This window comes from Halichoeres trimaculatus, unplaced genomic scaffold (genome assembly GCF_033239565.1).
Source record: "Halichoeres trimaculatus isolate MK-OKI-2021-1 unplaced genomic scaffold, fHalTri1.1 fHalTri1_scaffold_14, whole genome shotgun sequence".
Taxonomy (NCBI): Eukaryota; Metazoa; Chordata; class Actinopteri; order Labriformes; family Labridae; genus Halichoeres; species Halichoeres trimaculatus.
Window position 1 is genome coordinate 18,033,187 of NW_027437192.1, and position 21,645 is coordinate 18,054,831.

The following is a 21,645-nucleotide window of genomic DNA, read 5'->3' on the forward strand; positions in this document are numbered from 1 at the left end:
TGATAAGAATATGAGACTGTATCAGATTTCTTGCGCAGTGTCTTCTTTCTTAAGTTTGCTCTGCTCCCTTTCTCCTCACTGTCTGTCCTATCATATCCTGTCAGAGTAATACAACACTGGCTTTCAGAGGGATGGATCCACATCCTGAAAAGAAATGACTTGCAAGCCCATTTATATTCCATAGCAAAGATTTTGTTCATCTTCAGAGTTTAATGTAAGCTGATTTATTTATTCATTATTTACAAAACCTTAGAAAGCAGGGATGCATGTGCGGCAAATCAAGATAAGCAGATACTGTAGACAGACAAGCCTAACAATGTGCCATACTTTGAAGTCAGTAGCTGATGATATCTAATCTTTACCTTAAATGCATCATTTCAATGCTGACAAGTTAGAGCGCATCACTTCAGGTCTTTATAGGGAAGGAGACTTCACTTGTTGAACAGACTTTTTTTGTTTCATGGTCAAAAAAACAACAACAATGCCAGCAGCGTGGGAGTTTTACACCATCTGAGAAAGATGTGCCGTTCTGTGTCTCAGTGACATTTAGGAGGGATTTAAGATGACAACAATTTAAATGTATTCATCTCACAAAAGAGGAGAAAAGTCAGTTGTTGTGACGTTTTAAAAGCATACTTTAGAGCTCTTTATCCAGCAGTTGAATGTTGACTGTCTACCTATTAGAAAACTTCTGTAAAGTGATACTCCTGGATGGAACAAATTGGGTCCTATCACAAGGTTTAGGGCAGAAATTACCCCTACAGCAGTGATTTTGTGCAGCAGAAGCCCAGAGCGCTAGCACTAAAGACCCCCTCCCTGCTCGTCAGACGGGGCCATATTTTACTTGACCAAAAACACAAATAAACGAACTCCCACCGAAAAATTCTGATATCGGTCTGCATTCACGCTTTATTTAGAGAATTTTCAGCTCGTTGCTTTCACACAAAAACACAGCTAAATAAGGCTCTAGTTCTTATCGTGTCTCTTCGTCCTGGCAGACTACCTATATTTGTTTATATCTGGCACACTGCGCACGCGGACTGATACACTAAGTGGCGAGCGCCTCGTAGCCAGCTGTGGCTCTGCAGCGGAGGTAGCACCGTTTTACGACATGATGAGAACTAGAGCCTTATTTAGCGGTGTTTTTGTGTGAAAGTAACGCACTGAAAATTCTCTAAATAAAGCGTGAATGCAGAGCGATATCAGATTTTTTCAGTGGGAGTCCCTTTATTTGTGTTTTTGGTCAAGTAAAATATGGCCCCGTCTGAGTGCAGAGGAAGGGGGTGTTTGGTGCGAGCGCCCTGGGCTTCTGCTGCACAAAATCACTGCTGTAGGGGTAATTTCTGCCCTAAACCTTGTGATAGAACCCAACTTGTTCCATCCCGGAGTACCACTTTAAGGGAAGAAAGTCAGACTTTTGAGCACTGAATGTAGGAACATGCTGCAGACTGTAAAATGAATTATTATAACCTCAACATTGGAAAAGACTTTTACATTGTAAAAATGCAGTTTTCAAATAGCCAATAAAAGTCATGAGTCATGAATAAAAGTCATGAGTCATGAATGAAGGAAGGAAAAACCTGAATATGAAACATGTACATCAAAGTTAAATACCTAGCTTTCCTCCTGTAGCACTAGGCCTGCGTGCAGCAGAGGACTCTGCAGGCTTCTTGGGAACTTTAGGGACCTTGAAAGCAGCCTGGGCCGAGGAGGAGCGGTTCCCATCCACGCTGTCGTCATCATCAAAACTACGATCTGGAGAAAACACAGAGAGAAGAATGTCACCATTAATGCCAAAGATGACAACTTCTTACACAACATTGCAAATAAATATCATATGAATGGACCAAAATATGATTGAAAAGAGTGCAGCGATTGTTTTTTTTACATTCAGTTTAAACCAAAATCTAGAATCACAGTAGATATTTCAATAAAAAAGAGAACTTATTTTCTCACAGATAACAGCTTGTGTTTTCAATAATGCTAACATTACTCATTCAAACCCACAAATATGTCACAGCCACTTGGATCTTATTTCACTCTTTTACACAGAGCATGAAAGCCTTCAGGCCGTTTCGAGACAAAGATCTCCAGAAAGAAAAGTAAAGATGAGAAGCAAAGAACGGGGGAGGCTGTAGTCTACAGAGAGCTCGGTCAGGAATCACTAAATCAATACTAATTGCACACCGGCCACTAAAAAGAAGAAAAAAAGCAAACCCACACACATACGATCACTTCAAAGAGCCAAGAAACACAGAAAATGATCAAGATGCCCACTCCTTCAACCAGTGACTGACACAAATCCTCAACCTGCACACCAGCAGAAAGACAGCTAGCTAGGAGCTAACAGTAAAACTTCAGACACACACTGGAAACGACGGCCTTTTCAAAATCTGCATCCAGCAGTGAGGACACTTGTGGACCACAATTTGAGAGGACACACACACTCACACACACACACAGCGATGTCAGCTGTTGAGATGAAACTGTTGGCATAGGAATGCAGTCGTGCTCCAGTCGCTCTGACAACCAGCCGTGGAGAAATGCGCCAAAGCCACCACCCAGCACCTTGACTCACACTTCAATTTACCTCCACACACACAGTCTATAAGCAACGTCTGCTGACGAGCATGCATGTGTAAATATGAGCTAAATGCTAACAGTGGGTGCACAGTCTATTGTTTCAAGCTCCATGAATGGTAACTGTGCAGGTACGTATGCAGACAAACATTATAGACAGTGATACATTTACCACACACACACACATATACACACTAACACACCCAGGTCCATCCCTGCACTCACAGTCACAGATCTTCTGGCAGATAAGACGCCTCATACTTCAGGGAGGGCGTGGTATCAGGGTCCCCCCTCGTCTCCAAGCAGTACCCCAACAAACCCACACAAACACTTTACATTGGCTCTACACACACACACATACACACAGGCTCCTCACACCGACGTCCAAACACCCCTCCATCCGTACAGGTGCCGGCATTTTCTTTCACACTCCCTCTCTTCTCTCCCTCCCTCCCTCCTTCCCTCTCTGAGCATCTCTCCTCCTCCCTTCCCTCAGCAGCCTCACAGCCAATCAGAGCAGAGGTGACATCATAGTGTTGCAGCCAGTGCGGAGGCAGAACTATGAATGTGTGTGTGTGTGATGGGAGAGAAAGGGAGACACAGTAACACACACAGCAAAACAGACACCCCAAGAATATTAAGAGGCCAGAGCTTCTCTTTGAGAAAGCAGCTAACCCAAACTCAATCCCACTGAAAACACACACTCTTCATCTTCTCACTCACTTTCTTCAACACACGCAGACACACACACTCACACACACACACTTAACTGTCAGCATCATCTGCCAGATAACAAATCTTACAACACTCTCCAGCCATCTTCAGGCACCCAGATGAACAAAGGATGATGGGGTGATCATAGGAGGGGTGTAGAGAGGGGGAGGAGGGCACTGAGACCACACCCCTCCATCTGAGGCCATGACCCTCCCACCCTGACTCCCTCAGTCAGTGCAGTCAGGTGTGGCATAATTTTGGTGCTCTGCTCTGAGGTCACATGACCCCAGATTTTAAATGAAAAAACTGTGAGCTCAAAACTTCTTAATTTTAAATCAATGTTAAGTCATTTTTTTATTCTGTATTGTGTATTGTGTTTTAATATGAAGTGCAAAAAAAAAAAAATTTAGAGTGTATTTTAGCTAACATCATTCAGTGAACAATGTCTGTGTTTCCAAAATGTTTCTCCTTTATTGAAAAAATAAATTAATAAAAAGCACTTTGTGTGCCTTCTAAAATAGCTCACAATACTCAACTCGACTTTATTAATAAAGCCCCTTGAAAAAAAAACACAGCTGAAGTGCTGTACATAAATAATTTAAAAGTAGTGGAAAGCTTTGACTTAATGCCTGAAGAGTGTCAAGACACAACCCTGTGATTAATTTCAGACTTTTCACCACAGTTTTGGTGACCCCAACTTGTGTGTACTATCTCTGAAAAGACAATATCCCTTTAACAGACAGACACCCACAGAACTGGACTCATATTGAACAGCTTTCTGCAGGACTGGAAACAACAGCATGTGGTTGGGTCATAAAGAGAAAGTGTTTTAAGATGGTTACAAAATGATGTAATTTATCCAGGTGTACATTTTTTATTCTGTCTCCAAAATTTAGCAGTAACTGATAATCTAGTTGTGAAAATGACAGCAAGTGTTGTGTGTGGACAGGTAAAAAATGAACATGTTCATTGACTGCGCTCATATTTTCATTAAAGGTGAACTGAACTGCTCAGTTTATAACTCAGGAACAGGAACGTGGGTGTAGTTCCCTCCTGGGACAGTGAAAGACAGCTCACAATAGGAGAGGCGTTGAGAGATGACGAGCACTGTGTTTTATGGCAACAGAAGTCAGATTTTCTACAGCACTCTGTGCATTCAGCATGGCTAATCCTGCTGACAGTTCACACAAATTTAAGTGACCCGTTTAGAGCTTTCCTGCTTTGTGACACACTGTTTCAGTGCTAAAACAGGGTTTTTCTAACAGATCAACTGTCTGTGGTAATTGGCTTGGGGGAAAGGTATTGAAGTATAGATGGCTCTACTGAAAAAGAGGACTCGTGAAATAAGGAATACGCACTAAGTTCAAAATTTTCAAAAATGAACTATGAACATGGAGTAGTCCATTTTAATCTGTGTGAACTGCACTTTGAGCAAGCTCACCTTTTGTGTGAGCTAGAACAACACTGCTGGCAGCATAACGTCCTGCTGAAAACAGGACATGATTAGTGTGAGGGATGTATGAATGTAGTGTCTCTGAACACATTTATCATTTTAGCTTGGGACAGTTGAACTTTTGAAAGTCAATAAAGGTAGGGTAACTTTTGTGCTGTGTCCCAAATTACATGCATAAATTTGGTCACACTGACAGCACAGAAACCACAGTGCACTTTGATTTCTCAGCTGGTGCACTCTAAACAGTCAGAGAGTTGAGTGGTCGCCATATTAGCCACACAGAGAAAGAGGCAGGAACGGATCAAAGGATGGTTGATGGTTGCAATGAATAAATAACAGAAGAACACCTGTGATCAGTTCTGGAGAATGTGATCTGGAAAATGTGATTTCCGATAAGTGCTGCAGTGTTTGATCTGAGACAAAATGACCCCTTAAGGTTTCATGCACTGTTGTAGTAAGTGCAGAGTGTACGCAGAGCACTTCATGTAAGTGTACTTAAAGAGGTATGCTGCTTGAGACACAGCCATAGCCTTTTTCCACTCTCCAAAAGTAATGGAACCAGAACCAGCTGATAAAATCAGAAGAGTACCCAACCCCACATGATCGTCCGTATACCTCACACAATCAGATTTTTCATCTTTGTCTGAGAGACATTGTAGGAAAGCCCCAGGGGACCATCAACACTTTAAAAGTTATGCCTGATAGTCTGTCCACATGAATGTATGTTAAGCCAAAAGGCACCAAAAAGGGTTGGGACGATATGCTATTCTCACGATTAAATTCTATTACCATTTTTGCTGTACCAATAGTATTTAAATTGCGATTCTTCGATATTTACGATTTTTGCAATTTTTAGTTTGCTTTTTTAACTCCATATCATGTAGAAAAAAGTTAGATTAATTAAATTAAATTAAATTAGAGAGCTGACAACTGTTAGTATCAATGTCATGGTCAGAGGAGACAACAAGATTCCTCCTGCACAATAAACACCATTAGAAAAACAGTTCTTATTAACTTAAATGATCAGAAGTTCAAGCACAAAGACACCTCTGGAAACAAATATAATCAAAGCACCAGACAGTGGTTTAGGGAATTTAATTGCTTTCTAACAAAACCTCAGCACCAATTAGCAACTCTCAGTCATGCATCAAGGGTCTAAGCATTGATTAGCATCACTGTTAGCATTATTTGCATCTCTTGCTTTTGTCTAGTCAGACCCCAGGGGAGTAAATGTCTGTGGGTGAAGGGCAGTGAGAGAGACAGGGAGAGAGAAAGAGCGCTCATGCTGTTTCCATGGTGATCTGTGCAGGCCAGCTTCTCAGATGAATAGAGAGACAAACAGAGGAGGGATGAGATGGTCAGTGAGCTCGCTTATACACACTCACATATCTTATTTAGTTTCATCCACAGGGTGAGTTTATGTTTATTCACCGACTTCGTGCTGTTCTGCATCACCGTCAACATGAACACAACACAGTGCCTCATATTATGGCCCAACTTGCATATTTCAACACACACAGACACTGAGACACTGAGAGATACCAGCTCCACAGTGCACCAGGCATTGTTGCCATGGAAACTCTGAGATTCCCTCTCTCCATTTCGAGGCTCAAAAACAAAAAAGAGAGGACGGCTGGCTTACATTTACAGATCTGCTCAGCTGTCCAGAAATAAGCCATAGGTCAAAACAAGACATGTTTCAAAACATCTGGAAAAGTGCGCGGCAGGACTTCAGTGGGTCAATCCCTAATCCGTGTGGGAACAATCCCAGAGCATTTCCCAGCCTAAAAAAAAATTATAATCTCCATGCAAGGTCATACGGTCCTGCAGAAGTACTTTAGTGATTAAACGAGAGATCAGTGAACACAAACACTCACATGCAAAGAGAGATTCAGCTGTGACCACACGATGGCAGCACTGGATCTGCTCCCAGAGTTTAACAGTTCAGACATGAGAGGAAGGGAAAGAGGGGCGTACCACTGCTCACAGACAGGACACAGTCAGAGTGAATGTGCTTCAGGTGCAGGTTGTGTGTGCTTGTGTTGTCTGGACCTCATCACCTCACATTTTGAAAACAGAGTGACTAAAGTTAAGTCAGAGTAAAGCCTGTTAAAGCTCCCAGATTCATGTGACAGTAAACACATGGTGCACTGAGTCCTCGGCACATATAACACAACTTACGCCTGCTTGACTGCTCATTTCAGAGAAGAGTAAAACAAAAGCCGGAGTTTCTGAGACTGAAAAGAGATGAAACATTTTAAAACAGCTTATTTTACACTACAGTATAATAGGAGTGTGAACAACCACCTACAGCTGGCCACACCTGAGTTATATCGGTCTATCTATATGATTAAAGACTCACTGCAACGCTGACCTTGCTGTAATCTGCAGGAGGGCAGGCAATGTCACATATTCCCACTCTGGACTCGTGACTGCGTGCAGAGAGCTATGTAAACAGGTTACTGAACACTGAGCATAACCCACGCCAGGAGACTACACAAGAGCAGGGGAAGAACTGAACTGAAGATGTGAAAAGCTCAAGACCCCAGCAAATCAAATTATTATGACAGAGATGTGTGTTTGGACTGTGAGGCACACAGTTGTTCCTGCAGATTCCTGCTGGGTTCAATATAAGCCTAAGGTACTCTGCTTCCCAAAATTATAAACATTAACTTAAAGTGACAATGCTGAGCAAAGGATGTAATAGCCTTCACATCCCTTCTAGCCTTTAAAATGTTGATTAAAGACCTCTTACATCATTTAGTGTTAGAGAAAATGTGTTACTCCACAAGAGGGTGTGCCCAAAAGTTTTATACTATATGGCAACCTTTATTGACACATAGAAAAAATAGATGACACTAACATTTGAAACTTATAAAATGAATCCCATATTGTATATAATTTATAGCCCATGAATTTAAGTTGCATTTTTGTTTATTTGTTTTTATATATATATTTTTATTTCCTTTTATCATTTTCTGAATACTTCCATACTATCTGGACTGTTATTGTATTTATTTTACTTTTAATTATCTATTTAATTAATTTATTTTTTGACCATTATCTAAAATTACTTTTATATTTGTAAGTACAAGAATAACTCTTTATAAGATCATTATCTAATTATCTAATGGTACAGTAATACTGTTGAAGGGATGGGGCTCTGTTGAGCAGAAAGAGGGAAAGGGGGGAAATAGGGTTGTATTGTGTTCATGTAATTCCATTTGTTTACTCCTATGTATGATTTGAATGTCAATAAAAATACTTTGAGCAAAAAAAAAAAAGTGACAATGCTGGATATTTGTACTTTACATCTGCAGATTTTCACGTCACTACACATTCATGCGTTGAAGAAATCACTGAATCTGTCCAGACTGCTCAAACATGGTCTGTTTGACTGAGCTTTGCTGAGTCATGAAATGATGAGGTTGTTGTATAAGGATCTCCCAACTGGCTTGTGACATTGGGGAGGAGAGGACCTAAAACAACAAGGTCTGCCCCATTTCTCTACCCTTCACGGGCCAATAGAGGAAAGGGGGTTTGAGGAGCATGGAGCCTTCAAGAAAAAGGAGCTAGAATAGAGTGTAAAAATGTGGGTATTCTGAAAACACCAGGGTGAGGAAAAAGTTTTTTTTTTTTACCCAGTAAAGCGACTATTTTTGTGCCAGGGGAACAGTATCAAGTATTAAAAAGCACAAAACCCCCTCTTGAAACACACGTGGAGCAAAAAATGAATATCACTATGACTTTTAATAAGCAAAAAGCTTATTCAAAGTGAAACTGGGCCAGCAGCACGGGACACCAAATCAAAATCAAAACTTTAAACACAGGAAACATGAGATGTAGCAAAGTAGTGAAATAAGCTAGCATCACACATCTACATTTTGTATCAGAGTATTTCAATAATCAGAGCCAATGAGGATGTTGATACACAGTAATAAATGTAGTATTCCTATCATTTCCAATCGTTGCTTTAAGTTCCTCAGTTACATCTCAGACTGATGATCAGAGACAAAAAGAAGAGAAGAAAGAGAGACAGAAAAAGAGAAAAAAAAAGATGTTTGTGGTTCAGGCTGAGATTCTCTAATAAGAGACAGACTGCTCAGCTTCAACCCAGTTCAGAGAAACTGAGCTCCTTAAATGAAAACACACACTCACAGACACACATCGATATAATGTGAGTCCCAATTCCAAGTCTGACAGAGGGAGAGAGAGATAAACCATAATATTCAGAGGAAAGCTTTGCCATGGCAACCAGCCTAGCCTGGAAACGGGGTCATGATTTCCTTTAGCAGAGCAGGAGATGCACTGAAGCAGAATGAGTATGTCTGCAAGAGATGGTGTGTGTGTGTGTGTGTGTGTGTGTGTGTGTGTGTGTGTGTGTGTGTGTGTGTGTGTGTGTGTGTGTGTGTGTGTGTGTGTGTGTGTGTGTGTGTGTGTCAGTCCCTGTCAACACTGAAGCACTGTGCAAGCAATGAAAGCTGCTACTGATGGTCAGTTTGCAGGGCACCGAATATCTCTGTGCTTCTATGGTGTGTGTGTGTTTGTGTGTGTGTGTGTGTGTGTGTGTGTGTGTGTGTGTGTGTGTGTGTGTGTGTGTGTGTGTGTGTGTGTGTGTGTGTGTGTTATATTTGTATTCCCACAAACCCTATAACATTAAGTCAGACCGTAGCAAAACCCCAGCAGTACTGATATTTGTCTACTTTTTTACACATGAACTCCTGAAACAAGCCTCTTCCTGAATTACCAAATACACACCTGCGTATACAAACATACAAACACACACGTATCAAACATAATAAATATTTACTCAGTATTCACAGGTAAGATAATTTACCCTTTCTTCTTTGCTCTGTCTATCATGGTTTCACACTAAAGGGTTACATATTTGTTTAAACCTTTATAAAAGAGAAATGTCACATTTTGTTATTTTAACAAAGGCAGAATTTATCAACATTTCTGGTTAAGATCTGTTCTTTTTTATAGCTTAACTACACGCTGGTTGTTTACAGAGCAGTCTTTGTGACAAAACATTTTTTGTTGCCCATTTTCATACTAATAAATATGTCAAGATTTTAAAAATGAAGATAACACTTACAACTTTCTATTTAATAACCAAATGTTTGATTTTTCCTGGCACCTTCAGAAAACTGGTAACAAGGTGAAAAGCTTCAAGCTTGTTCTGGTGATGGGTGCATTATGTTTAAAACCTTGAGATTGTATCTAGAAAATGTTTGACTCAGTCTTTTTCTGCTTTTAATGATAAACTTAAAGATGTGTCTTGTCATTTCAAGGTGAATAAACTCTATAATCTGCAAGACCTTGAAACAGTAAAAACCAACATTTTTTACAGGTGGCAGTTAAGGAAAAAAAAAGAGTAGACTGTACATACTATAATTTCCAATGCCCCGATGACTGTCAAAAATAAAGTGTCAGTTTTTGTTTTCATGGCTTAAATACATTAAGGTTGTTTCACTGATGATTACTTTGCTGACAGTGTTAAAGTGGAGGTATCATGGTGCAGGTGACCAGCCCTTCTATGCATATGGAGGGTTGTTCAGTCTTATTTTGCAGAAATACCACAGATTCAATATATTAAGTGATTACCTGAGTATCATAGTGTAGATTATATCAGCAAATTCTTGCATATACAAAGCCTATGTGCATGATAACATTAATTTGCATATTGTAAAATCTTGGAAGATATGTTATAAAAAAAACAGCTACAAGAGGAAGCTTCACATTGCATCAGCAATGTTAAACATTTCATAGACATCCAACAATTACCTTAAAAATGTCTTTGTCTTCTGTCATTTTGCAGTGTGAGACATTTGGTCGTCATGTGGAAAAAACCCACAGCCAGAGTCAAGACACGCAGAGCTACAATCCTTTTGTGCTAACGGTGACATTATGTTAATAATCAACAATAAAATAACCAGCGGACATGTCTCAAAGGACACATGTCTGTCGACTGACATGTTATATTTAAAAAAATCAGGATGTTGAGTAACAACAGGAGGACAGACATTTTAAAATAGACTTTTGATCAAATACACTGCCACAAAAAAAGAGAAGCAGGGAAGAAAGCAGGGACTGGGTGAAAATCTCCCTCAACTGTGAAGCGAAACTAAAAGTAGAACCAAACAAGAATCTCAACTTCACTGTAAACATATGGTTGGCTTAAGCAACTATGGTTCACACTAAGCTGATATCTTTGGTTTGGATAAGACCTCCAGCTTCAAATGATCACATCCTCTCTCCTTTTTGTATGAAATTTAAGTCAAACACAAAACAAGTGTGTTCCCACAAAATAATGAAGGAACTCTTATAACAAACATGTGCACTTCCATAAAAACACAGCACCAAAAGTCTGAGACACTTTAGGACACCCCAGTTTGCAGACGTAGCCTCCTCAGTCTGAGCCGGAGCACTCGAGGTGAAAGCACTGGGAGTTTAAGCTGATTCCAATCTAAAACCATATGCTGACAAGCTTTTGTGTGAGTGCCAGCATCCATCGCCAGATGAGATTAAACGCACACACACTTACCATCATCATCATCTCCAACTGCCATGGTTACAGTGTGTTGTGGGTAAAAAGTCCAGTTATCTGTGAGTGGTGGTTTGCACCTCTCCCTCTGTCCTCTCCTTTGTTTTCTCCTCCACTCTCTCTGGTTTGGTCAATCTCTCCCTGTCTCTGTCATGATGAATCAGGGAGAGGCAGTGATAGGCACAGCGCTGTGACTTGCCTACTGCCACAGATCTCTGTCAGCTTCCTCCTTCAACCCACTGCTCCCCTGCCCTCCCTTTCCCTTCTCCTCCGCCTCCTCTCTCAGCAACAGCTGCTTTAAACCCTCCAAAGCAGAGCAGAGCTGGCCAAAGGGGGATGTGGGGCAGGAGAAAACAATCTATGTCTGTGTACTCCTGTGTTTCAACCCGGGTGTGAATTTGTGTTATGAAATTCAAGGTTAAATTCCCAGAGTTGTTTTTTTAGAGTGTTTTGGGTATAATCATCATCTGTCTCTGACTTTCTAAATCTTTCATATTCTGCCCCTTTTGAGGGTAGTGATAGCATTAAAGAAGTATATATGCTCAATGTAAGGTGGTCTCTTAGTTTATGAATAACTTTTTGAAGCTTTACAAACATTCATTTTTTTCCATCGCCATCTTTGTTGACAGAAATAGCCAGATTTGCGACAAAGGTACAGAAACACATTTCTGTCTCAATCCAGTCTTCCTTTACAGCCGCTAATATCAAGGCAGCGTATCAACCACAGAAAAAAAAATAAAAAAATAAAAAAATTCAACAGCACAACCTGTATAAACAAATAACCCTCTAGTCTGTGTGATCAATATGACTTATTCAACTGCTTTTGACTGCGTCAGAGCTTTCCTCTTGTGGGATATCTGCAATAACTAAAGAGAGGAACAGACTGAGAACTGTCTGGGAACTGTTAAATCTCATTGGCATAGCAGCTAAGGTAAACAAAAATAAACTCCCTTGCTTTGTAATTGTTTTTTTAAACACATGCCAGGTTGGCTAGCATACAGTGTTGATTGCCCTCCGTGTTTGTTTATCTTATGAAGTAATGTCCAAGCACGAAGCTTCTTTGCAAGCTCGTCCATGGAGCTGTTACCCCAAACATTAAGCATGATGCAACCGTTAAATTTGTGTAGCCCTAGGATTGTAATGTTAAGAATCAATATCAGCTTTGGGTAACGACCAATACCAATACTGATCCGATTCTCTGTTAAAGAATAACCTGCATGTCCTACTGTGGGATAAGACTGGTAATATTTTTTGGTAAAAGACAAAATATGAGTACACATGGAATAACTGAAGTTAATATTCATTTAAACAATATAATATTTTAATATTTACTCACAGTTTTTACAAACAATGCACAAATTTTACTATTCACCTTTAAACTTTTATACCCTGTTGACTGGTAATGCAGCAGAAAACATAGAAAGTGCATCAGAGGCATTGAGTTGGTTGCCTGGATCTGATACCAGTATCGAGATCAGTGCATCCCTACGATTAAATCTCTCAGTCATCTGGAGACATATGATTGGGCTAATTTCTTAACCAGTACGCAAGTCTCTGTCTGAAATTAAAAAACAAAGGTAAGAAACTTCAGCCACTTCCTCTACTCAGTATGAGGTTAAGTCACAAATAAAAGATCAAAGAGAGGAACAGGATCGGATAATAGACTAATACAAGATCTGTGAATTTAGTTAAACAATATTGATTCAAGCACAGCTAACAGAATATGACCTTACACCTGCACCTCCCTATGGTTCATTGTGATCACACACTGAATGAAGAGCAGTGCAATAAATGACATCCTCATCAAACATTAAAGACCATTAACTATCTCAAACTGATAGTATGTTAGAAATAGATGACGGTTTCTGTGTTGTAGTCAGTCTCAAGTCAAAGGTGAAACATAACGATAAATGACATTTGTCCAAAAAGTTATCCAAAATGAAAAATGTTGGAGTAAAGAGAGAAGGAATTGTATTGCCTTTTAAGCAATAAACAAGTGCTGTAATGAATCCAAGCATGTTTGTGATCAGGTTGTTACATCATGCTGATTATCAGTACAACAGCACATCTGGGGTGTGAAAGTGTAACAGGTTTAAAGTTTGACTGACTGATCCTACAACAGAGAATTCTGTCTATAATGTAAATTGACTTTACCCAGAACACCTAAAACAGAGAAACACACACAGCGCTGTTATACTCTGTATCCACATTCATTTAAAGGTCCCATATTATGCAAAATTCACTTTATTAAGTCTTTTAGTGAAATTTGTGGGTCTTTGGCTTTCCTCCCAGCCCACAAAATCTGATATTTAATGACAAAACCTGGACTTAGTAGTGCTTGTGAATGTAAAATCCAGACCTAAAACGAGCTGTTTGGAACTTCCAGGGTTTGCCGATGTCAGCGATTCCCTTTTTTGACCAATCAGGAGCAATATGCGAAAGCTGAAGAGCTGCGCTGTTGTTGGCTGTAGACAGCAACATAGTTCCATGCACAAGTTCCCATCTCAGAAGGAGACAAGACTGAGTGGCTAGAGATCATTTATCAAGGAAATGTGCCAGCTACACTCAGTAAAACTGTGCATGTGTGTGCTAGTCACTTCATGGCCAACTGCTTTTCCAACTTTGGACAGTACAACAGAGGGCTAGCGAATAGACTGGACCTGAATCCAGGCACATTACCAACCATCCACCAACAAACCTTGGACCCTGGAAATGTGAGTATTTTAAATGCTGTGTGCTGTGGAGCAGATGTAAGAGCTTTTCCTCAGTGTCCCCCCGTCTCTGTGTTAGCTTCAGGATGCTAACTTTAGCTGCAGTTAGCCTGTTGTTTTAGCCTGTAATGTTGCGGTAAACGAGCTTTACTGTTTTCTAAACATTGTGACTTGGAAGAGCGGGGCAATATCATCGGTGGCTCATTTACATATGAAGGTCACGCCCACTAAATCAGAGCATCTGAACAGAGGGGCTATGAGAGCCTGGAAACAATGCTGCTGTGCTTGATTTATTGGCTTTTTAGACCAAAACATGTTACTACCATTTCATGAAGAAATCAATTATCCATATCAAACTGCAGAAAAGGAACAGAATATGGGACCTTTGATATCCATCATCCAATCAATTTACATTTAATCTCAACAATTACACGCTGATCAATGATTACTTGTTTGTTATCCTTCAGCATCTTGCGTTTGTTTTCTGCCACTCTACACTACGACAGGCAAATAAATTACCCCAAAAATACTCTACTAGCCTAATCAGCAATGAACGTGGTTCTAAACTGTCTGCCCTATCAGCAGGGACTGATTTTACCATTGGTTGTAAACTGTGTGACTTCCAGCAGCCAGCTGTGTCAGGTCAAACTGAAGGAGTGTAGAAAGCAGGAGGCTGAAGTGCACTTGAGGTGGCCGCAAAGGCCAAACAGTGAAGCATCCTGCCAGCACCACGTTCGCTCTGCTGAGCATCTGTATCACTTTCAGTGTCTGTTTCTTTGGGAGCTGGGTGCTGATGCCTTAACTTTGTCATTTTCAACAAGCCACTCGAAAAAAAAACTTCAAGTGAAAATACTCTGAGTGATTTTCCAGGGTTACAGCAGCTGATTTAATTGTTTTAAATCTTTGAAAAACCAAAGATCAAGACGCCTGTTCAGGTTATCATTATCATCTGGTTATTGTGAGTTAAATGTGTTTGATGATCACTTCATGCTGTTATAACAATCAATTCCTAGAATGACTCCTTGATTTTAATCCATAGTCTTGTGTTTTGTTGACTGTGCTTTGTCTGTTTATGTTTTCCGTCTGGAACTTTGTGTTTTTGCTGCTGCCTGTCTCGGCCAGGTTTTCCTTGAAAAAGAGGTTTTTAATCTCAACGGGTCCAACCTGGTTAAATCAAGGTTAAATAAAGGTTAAATAAAATGGAATTTCCACTAATAAAAGAATCTACTGTGCTGATACTGTTTATTCTGAAACACTACTCCACATTTTGTTTACCATCAACTCTAAAAGTGTAAAAAAACAGAGATTCTCTGGTTGGATAATGAGCAGTGCCTCTGGAGAGCCAGGAGTTGAAAGTAACACTCCCTCCACCCAAGATCTGTCACCATAGACAGCACCATAGCTACTACACCCACTACACACCCTGAGCTCTTCTAAATGTCTCCATGTCCTCCGCTTAAAGTAAACAGACTGCAACAACCGAGCAGACACCCACCACGGCTGTCACTGTGAGACATGTAGAAACATTGACAGGGCAGCCTGAAGGTACAAACTGCCAATGACAGGCTCTGCTCCACCTCAGCAGCAGACCTGACTGACCCCCAGAGACCACAGACTGAAGCTACAGTTTATAGATCATGTGCACTGCAAAAAACTGAAATCGTATCATAAGTGTTTTTGTCTTATTTCAAGTAAAAAATGTATTTGGTATGAGCCACATTCAACGTACCAGAAAAATGTCAACGGAACAAGAGAAATTTGCTTAAAACTAGAAAAATGTCTTAATACAAGTAATTTTTCTCTTGTTCCATTGGCAGATGTTTTTCAACTTGTTACAAGCAATTTAGACCTAATTGTTGTCTTTAAATAACTTGTAACGAGACATTTTTCTGGGCTGGTCAGTTTAATGTGACTCATATTAAGTCTAAAAAGACATTTTTTGCTGAAAATAAGGCAAAAAAACTTGAGATGGGATAAATATTTCCATCAGCTTACCAAATGCATCTCCAAACTATTTGCTTCAGTCTGAATCCCACTTCACTGGTGTTTGGCTCTTTAACGGCTCCTGCTTCTGTTTTTCTTATTTCTGCATTTTTTAAATCATTTAGAAATACTTTAAGCAACTATCTATAAAGGTTGTCACACAGTTTCTCCATCTCTTATTTTGTTTTTTCTGAATCATAAATAATTCCAAATAGCAGAAGTGCACTGCGTTTTCACCACAATGTCCCCTCTTCTGTCTCTTTCTCAGCTGTGCAAGCCAACTAAAAGTGACCCACTATGTTCCCATCAATCTACAAGGGGGTACCTAATTGTTTAGAAGTGGCTTCATTATATTGGCTGAGCGTGGTCCATATATCCATTGCTCCATCTGATAAGTGAGTTAAAACAGATCCAGAACCTAGATTAAGCTTAAAGACATAACGTTTATAAACTCACATGAGCCTTCAATAATGACTGTTTAATTTTCAAACCTAGTAAATTTATCTAAGATAAGATAAGTTGAAGATTTGGGCAGGAATGTTTTGAAGTGGCTAATTTTTTAGTCACTCAGACAAATGAATGTCAGAAAAGCAACACAGGGTTTAACCAGATTTCAGAGTCTGCAGGTAAACGGTGCCAATTGGGTTTGTCAAGTGCAGCCTTAATTACCTCTGCCTCCAGTCCTCCTAGCAGGTGAACATCCAGAAGCCTAACCTACATAACCTACAACCTGAAGACTTTTATCTCTATGCTCTAGATAAAAAAAAAAAAAAACCTACTTAACCGCATCATGCCACAGGGAGATATCAATCATTTGTGCTTGTTTACATCTGGGAAGAAGAGCATTAAAGCACTATTATGGAAGTAGCCTGAGTCATAGCCTTGGTGATTGTCAGGTGGCTGCACAGCAGCTTAGACACAACACATGATCAGCATCTCAGGCTCACAACTGTAATAAATCATTTTACCCAGTGTTGCTTCTGGAGTCAAGTTATGCAGTGCTGTATTACTCAGCAACATGGTTTTGTTCTGGTTGGACTTTTAATTCAGAAAGAGGTTGAGATTTTTTTAACTTAAAACAAAAAGACCTCAGGCTGCTGCTCTGATGCCTCTGCTTGAGTGATTTGATATTTTATGTAAACATCCATCTTCTCAATACCTTTACCCTGCAGAGAGCATTGATGACAGACGGCAGAGCTGTGTTACAAATCTTAAAGTTCTAGCTCATCATTGCTTCTCGCCCTTGATTATGATAAAAATATTAACTTGCTTTCCTCTGACTTCTCTAATTTTACTTATTTGAAAACGCTGAAGGCTACAGTCTTCAATCCATAACCCATCCTCTAGACTCAATTTTGCTATCTGCACCCTAAGTGCATCATGAAATAGGAGAAACACATTGTCAAGTCATATATGCATAAAATTGCACATTTTATGTTTAGTCTAGGTTTATAAATTTCGTTACTTGCTATTAAGATTACTTCTTTATCCTACTCTTTTATATAGTTTTCCTTTCTTATTTATTGGGCTTAAAAACAGAACCTGGAGAGTGAAATTTCATGTTATCCATGTGTAACTGTGATAGTATGACGAAAAAGCTTGAAATGGTTTAAGGCATGTTGCAGGATGTTTTGAAATACTTCTGCAAGTTTTATCATGACAAGGCTTTTCCAAGGGAGAAATAAAAATAAAATAAATAAATCTAAAAGTTTGCATTCATGGCCTGAGTTCACCATCGTATTTTCATAAAAGTTAGGAAGTAAAATGTTAATTTTTTAAGTTTACAACAACTTTAATAAAACACATCCATTGATCTCAATTGAGAAACAACTTTTTAACTAGATTATCTTACAAGAGGCAGCTCTGAGGATAAATCCTTGGCAAACACGTTTTCAAATTATCATATTTAGTCCAAAACCACAAAAATCAAAAATTCATTTGATGTGAAACGTTTCCTTTCCTGTATGGGTGTAAATCCCTTAAAACAAACTCAGCTGCAGGGGGTTTCATTATCACCACTAACCCCGCAGTCAAACAGCACTGGCTGGATTCACAGCCCACTCTACAGCTTGATCACAAAATCATCTGCAGCAGTAGCCTTCGGCTGAGGTCTGGCACTGCCAGAGAAACACACACACACACACACACACACACACACACACACACACACACACACACACAGATTAAAGCATTAATCCTGTTAGGTCCTCTTACAGGAGCTCATGGCAGCAAACGGAGCACATGCAGATACAGACACGCACAAGCATCCACCAAACCATACACATTCAACCTCCTCTCACTCCAAATACACAACGACAGAAACATCGTCTTGACAACGTGACCCGGTTGAGCGGCTCGGATGAGAAATCTGCGGGGAAATAAATGAGAAAAAGCACTGACCGTGACTCGGGCTGAGAGCCATGTTGCCCGAATTCAAGGCTTCATCAAAACGAGAGAATAACGTCTGTAACCTGCAGAGAGGGAGACAGAGGGAGAGAAAGAGGAAGGTTAGAGCAAAATACACACAAATGGAAAAGAAGCTAGGGGAATAATGTGAGGAGCAAAGCTGGATGCATTTGAATGAAAATGAAATGATGAGACTGTACTGGATCATCGTCAATGAAAATCATCCAAACAGGAGTGATCAGCTCAAAGATCTGAGCTGGAGACAGACGAGCTGCTGTGCATCCCCGAGTGAAAGTAAGAGCAGCAGCAACATGTGGACAGACACCCCGCCTGTCAGTGAGTGGGTGTGTTCATCATGCCTGTCACACTCATGAAGCTGCAGCAGTAACACAGCACGAGTCCTACTGACACTACACACACATGCACACACACACACAGTGTCCCAAGCTAGATCTGCTCTGTCCTATCACGTCCAGGTAAAACGTCCAGCATTTTAATAACCTAAAAAATCAAACACACACACACACACGCAAAGCAGTCAAGCTCAATGACTTGGCTGCACAAATCTATGACCTCAAACATCTCCTGCGTTGACTCACATGACTGCAACGACAATAACACAACACGTCATCATTCTAATAACCCACGTCCTGTACAGGCTCCTATCTAATGCCCACTTTCTGAAGCTGAGCACACAAGATGAAACCATTCAGTCACACACACCAACCTCTGTCTGTTCCTCTGTCTGTTCCTCTGTCTGTCTGTGTATTCCTGTCTGTGTGCCTGTCCACAACTAACAGGCGGCCAAGCAGCTCCAGATATGTGACGATTAGCGTTTCAGCGGGCTCCTCAGCCGTGCAGCCTTTTCACGTGGTTCCCTTCTGTAAATTAGCATTTTAATTTGCCTGTTTGCTCCAAAAACAGCCCAGTGTTCAGTCTCCAGCGCTCAATTGCTCCAGTATTTCCCAGCAGAGTGATCAATAGGTTGCTGCGTTGCTGTGCAACGTTGCATTAGCTCCCATGCTAGTGACACACACTGGTCCTCGGCTTCCCTCAGCTCTTTGTATCCAACATGGTGCAGTGGCTCTGAGAGCAAAGGGAAGGAGGGAGGGAGGAAGGGAAGGAGGGAGGGCGTAGGAAAGAGAGAGAGGAACAGAGCATGCTACGGGCGTATGACAAAGCACCACCTACTGTCACACATACATACTGTAAGCTCAGTTCACAGAAAACCCCTGCTGAGAGAGCTGCACGCTGGTATAAAGAGTTAAATCTCAGGCAGGCTCTGTGTGTGTGCGTATGTGTGCGTATGTCTGTGTGTGTGTGTGTGTGAGAAAGAAAGAGGGAAAGAGAGGCAGAAGGGGGAGTCAGTTTGTGTGACAGGCAGCAAAGAGATTCAGTTACCCTTTACATAACCTTCCTCTTATAACCAGACACACAAATATACATATACACACACACTTGTCAGAGGGGGAGGGGCTATACAGCAGGCAGCAGACAGAGCACTCCTCCCCCTCCCGTCTTCCCTCCTTCTCACCCCACTTTCCAATATTCCCCTCCTTTGTTTTATGTTAATCCCACCACTCTCTTCATATCTTTACATTCAAAGATCTCTTTTCTACAGGATGGAGTTTGAACATCACGCTGAATACTGTCACCTTCGCCTTTCATCTCTCTTCAAACACAATGTGCACACGAGGCAATCGCCTGAACGCTCCATCAACCAGCATTTAACCAAATGACAGCAGACTGTTGTCTCGAGGTTAATCCTTGTTGTTACTGTAAATACAGACTTAAGTTTACGACAGTACTTCCATCCTGTACACTTTACCTTCTGCACACACTCAGAGACCACTGGAGAAAAGCTTCAACAGAGTCTGAGTTCCTCCAGTCAGTCAGGAGCTTATCTGGATAGGGATCGGTACCGAATAAGGTACTTTTATAGGTACAGACCGAATTCTGTCAAAAGTACCGGGTACCGGTTCACGTAAAATCAAAAGGTACCATGTTTAGGTACCTAAATTCATCCTTGTGACTGTGAGGAAGTGGAAGAGTAGGAGATTTTCTATGCAGGACATAATCACAGCATTGCAAGGTTATAAATTGAGGAATAAATGTGTCAAATTGAAACAAGATATATGTTTTATTTTTAAAGAAATTGATATTTTTTACTACATAAACACAAAAAAAATTGGTACCGTTGAATACCGGTACCGATTGCCAGGTCATCGGTACCGTATCCCTTCAAATTTAAAAGGTACCCATCCCTATATCTGGATGATGCTTTCAGTTTAAATACTCAAAAATAAAAATGAAATCTTAACAGACACAAAGGAGTCCACGTACTGCCTGACCCTCGTTTAATAAAGCAAAGGAGAGGTTGGGTCAAACAGCCAAGTCAGATGGTTCACTGTGATCCATTCAGACTGACTGCCTGAGCAGATCTAACCCCTGTCACCGCCGGTTAAAAGAGCTCATCAGGTTCACTGTCTGAGTGATCTCATCTGACACTGACAAACAGAAACACTGTACAGCTGTGACAAACAGAGCAGATGAAGTGACCTGAAAGTTAAAGATGTTTTGTAATCCTGCTCTGAATGTTCCAGGACACATTTGAGGACAAACCTAAAATTAGGTGACATGTAGACTGGCACAGTCTGGCACAGTCTGTAAACTACATTTTTTGACCTTTATAACCAGACTGTGCAACTCTGTTGGCTGCAGACAGAAAGACCTGTGCTGAGATAGGTGGAGTGTGTTTATTGCACCTTCTCTAATCTTCTGACAGCTCAAAGCTCTTTGGCGTTGCATCTCACATTCACCTCTTTACACCACGTTCATACGCTGATGGCTGCTATGTAAAGCCCTCATATGACCCTGCTTTTCTTTGCACCTTTAAACTGTTTTTTGTCTCGTCTTCTTCTTTCATACATGTATTTTACTGTTTTTAGAGGTGTCCCAGTCCGATATTGATGTCGTATATCGGTCCAATATCAGCAAAAAACAAGTATCGGATTATATCAGAATGCATCTAAAATCTCTGATATAAGCGGTCCAGCCCAGACTCTGCTCCTGCTGCTTTTATTTGATTTATTGAGGTTATTTTCTGGTTCTTCTAATTTATTCTTTATTTTATTCAATTACTAGTATATTCTTATGTTTAATGTTAAAATTTCTGTTACCCATTGGTTAATAATAAATGGGTCAGTTTTTCCTCATACCTACTGTTGCCGACTACTGTTCTTTGTTTGAAT

General features: G+C 40.4%; 1 protein-coding gene across 35 annotated transcripts in view; it reads right to left on the minus strand.

Annotated features, from left to right (window-relative positions):
• clasp2 (cytoplasmic linker associated protein 2) overlaps positions 1–21,645 on the minus strand; it is a 76,114-nt gene that overhangs the window by 33,136 nt on the left and 21,333 nt on the right. For 26 of the 35 annotated variants that reach the window (XM_074686369.1, XM_074686365.1, XM_074686364.1 and 23 more), the window contains exons 7-8: positions 18,389–18,459; positions 1,615–1,755 (exon numbers count right to left, since the gene is read on the minus strand). In XM_074686369.1, coding sequence (XP_074542470.1) covers positions 1,615–1,755; positions 18,389–18,459 — 212 coding nt within the window. Of the gene's footprint in view, positions 1–1,614; positions 1,756–2,805; positions 3,010–11,294; positions 11,487–18,388; positions 18,460–18,594; positions 18,618–19,121; positions 19,476–21,645 lie in introns of those variants that run through there. The other 9 variants (XM_074686397.1, XM_074686395.1, XM_074686387.1 and 6 more) reach the window with 6 other exon arrangements.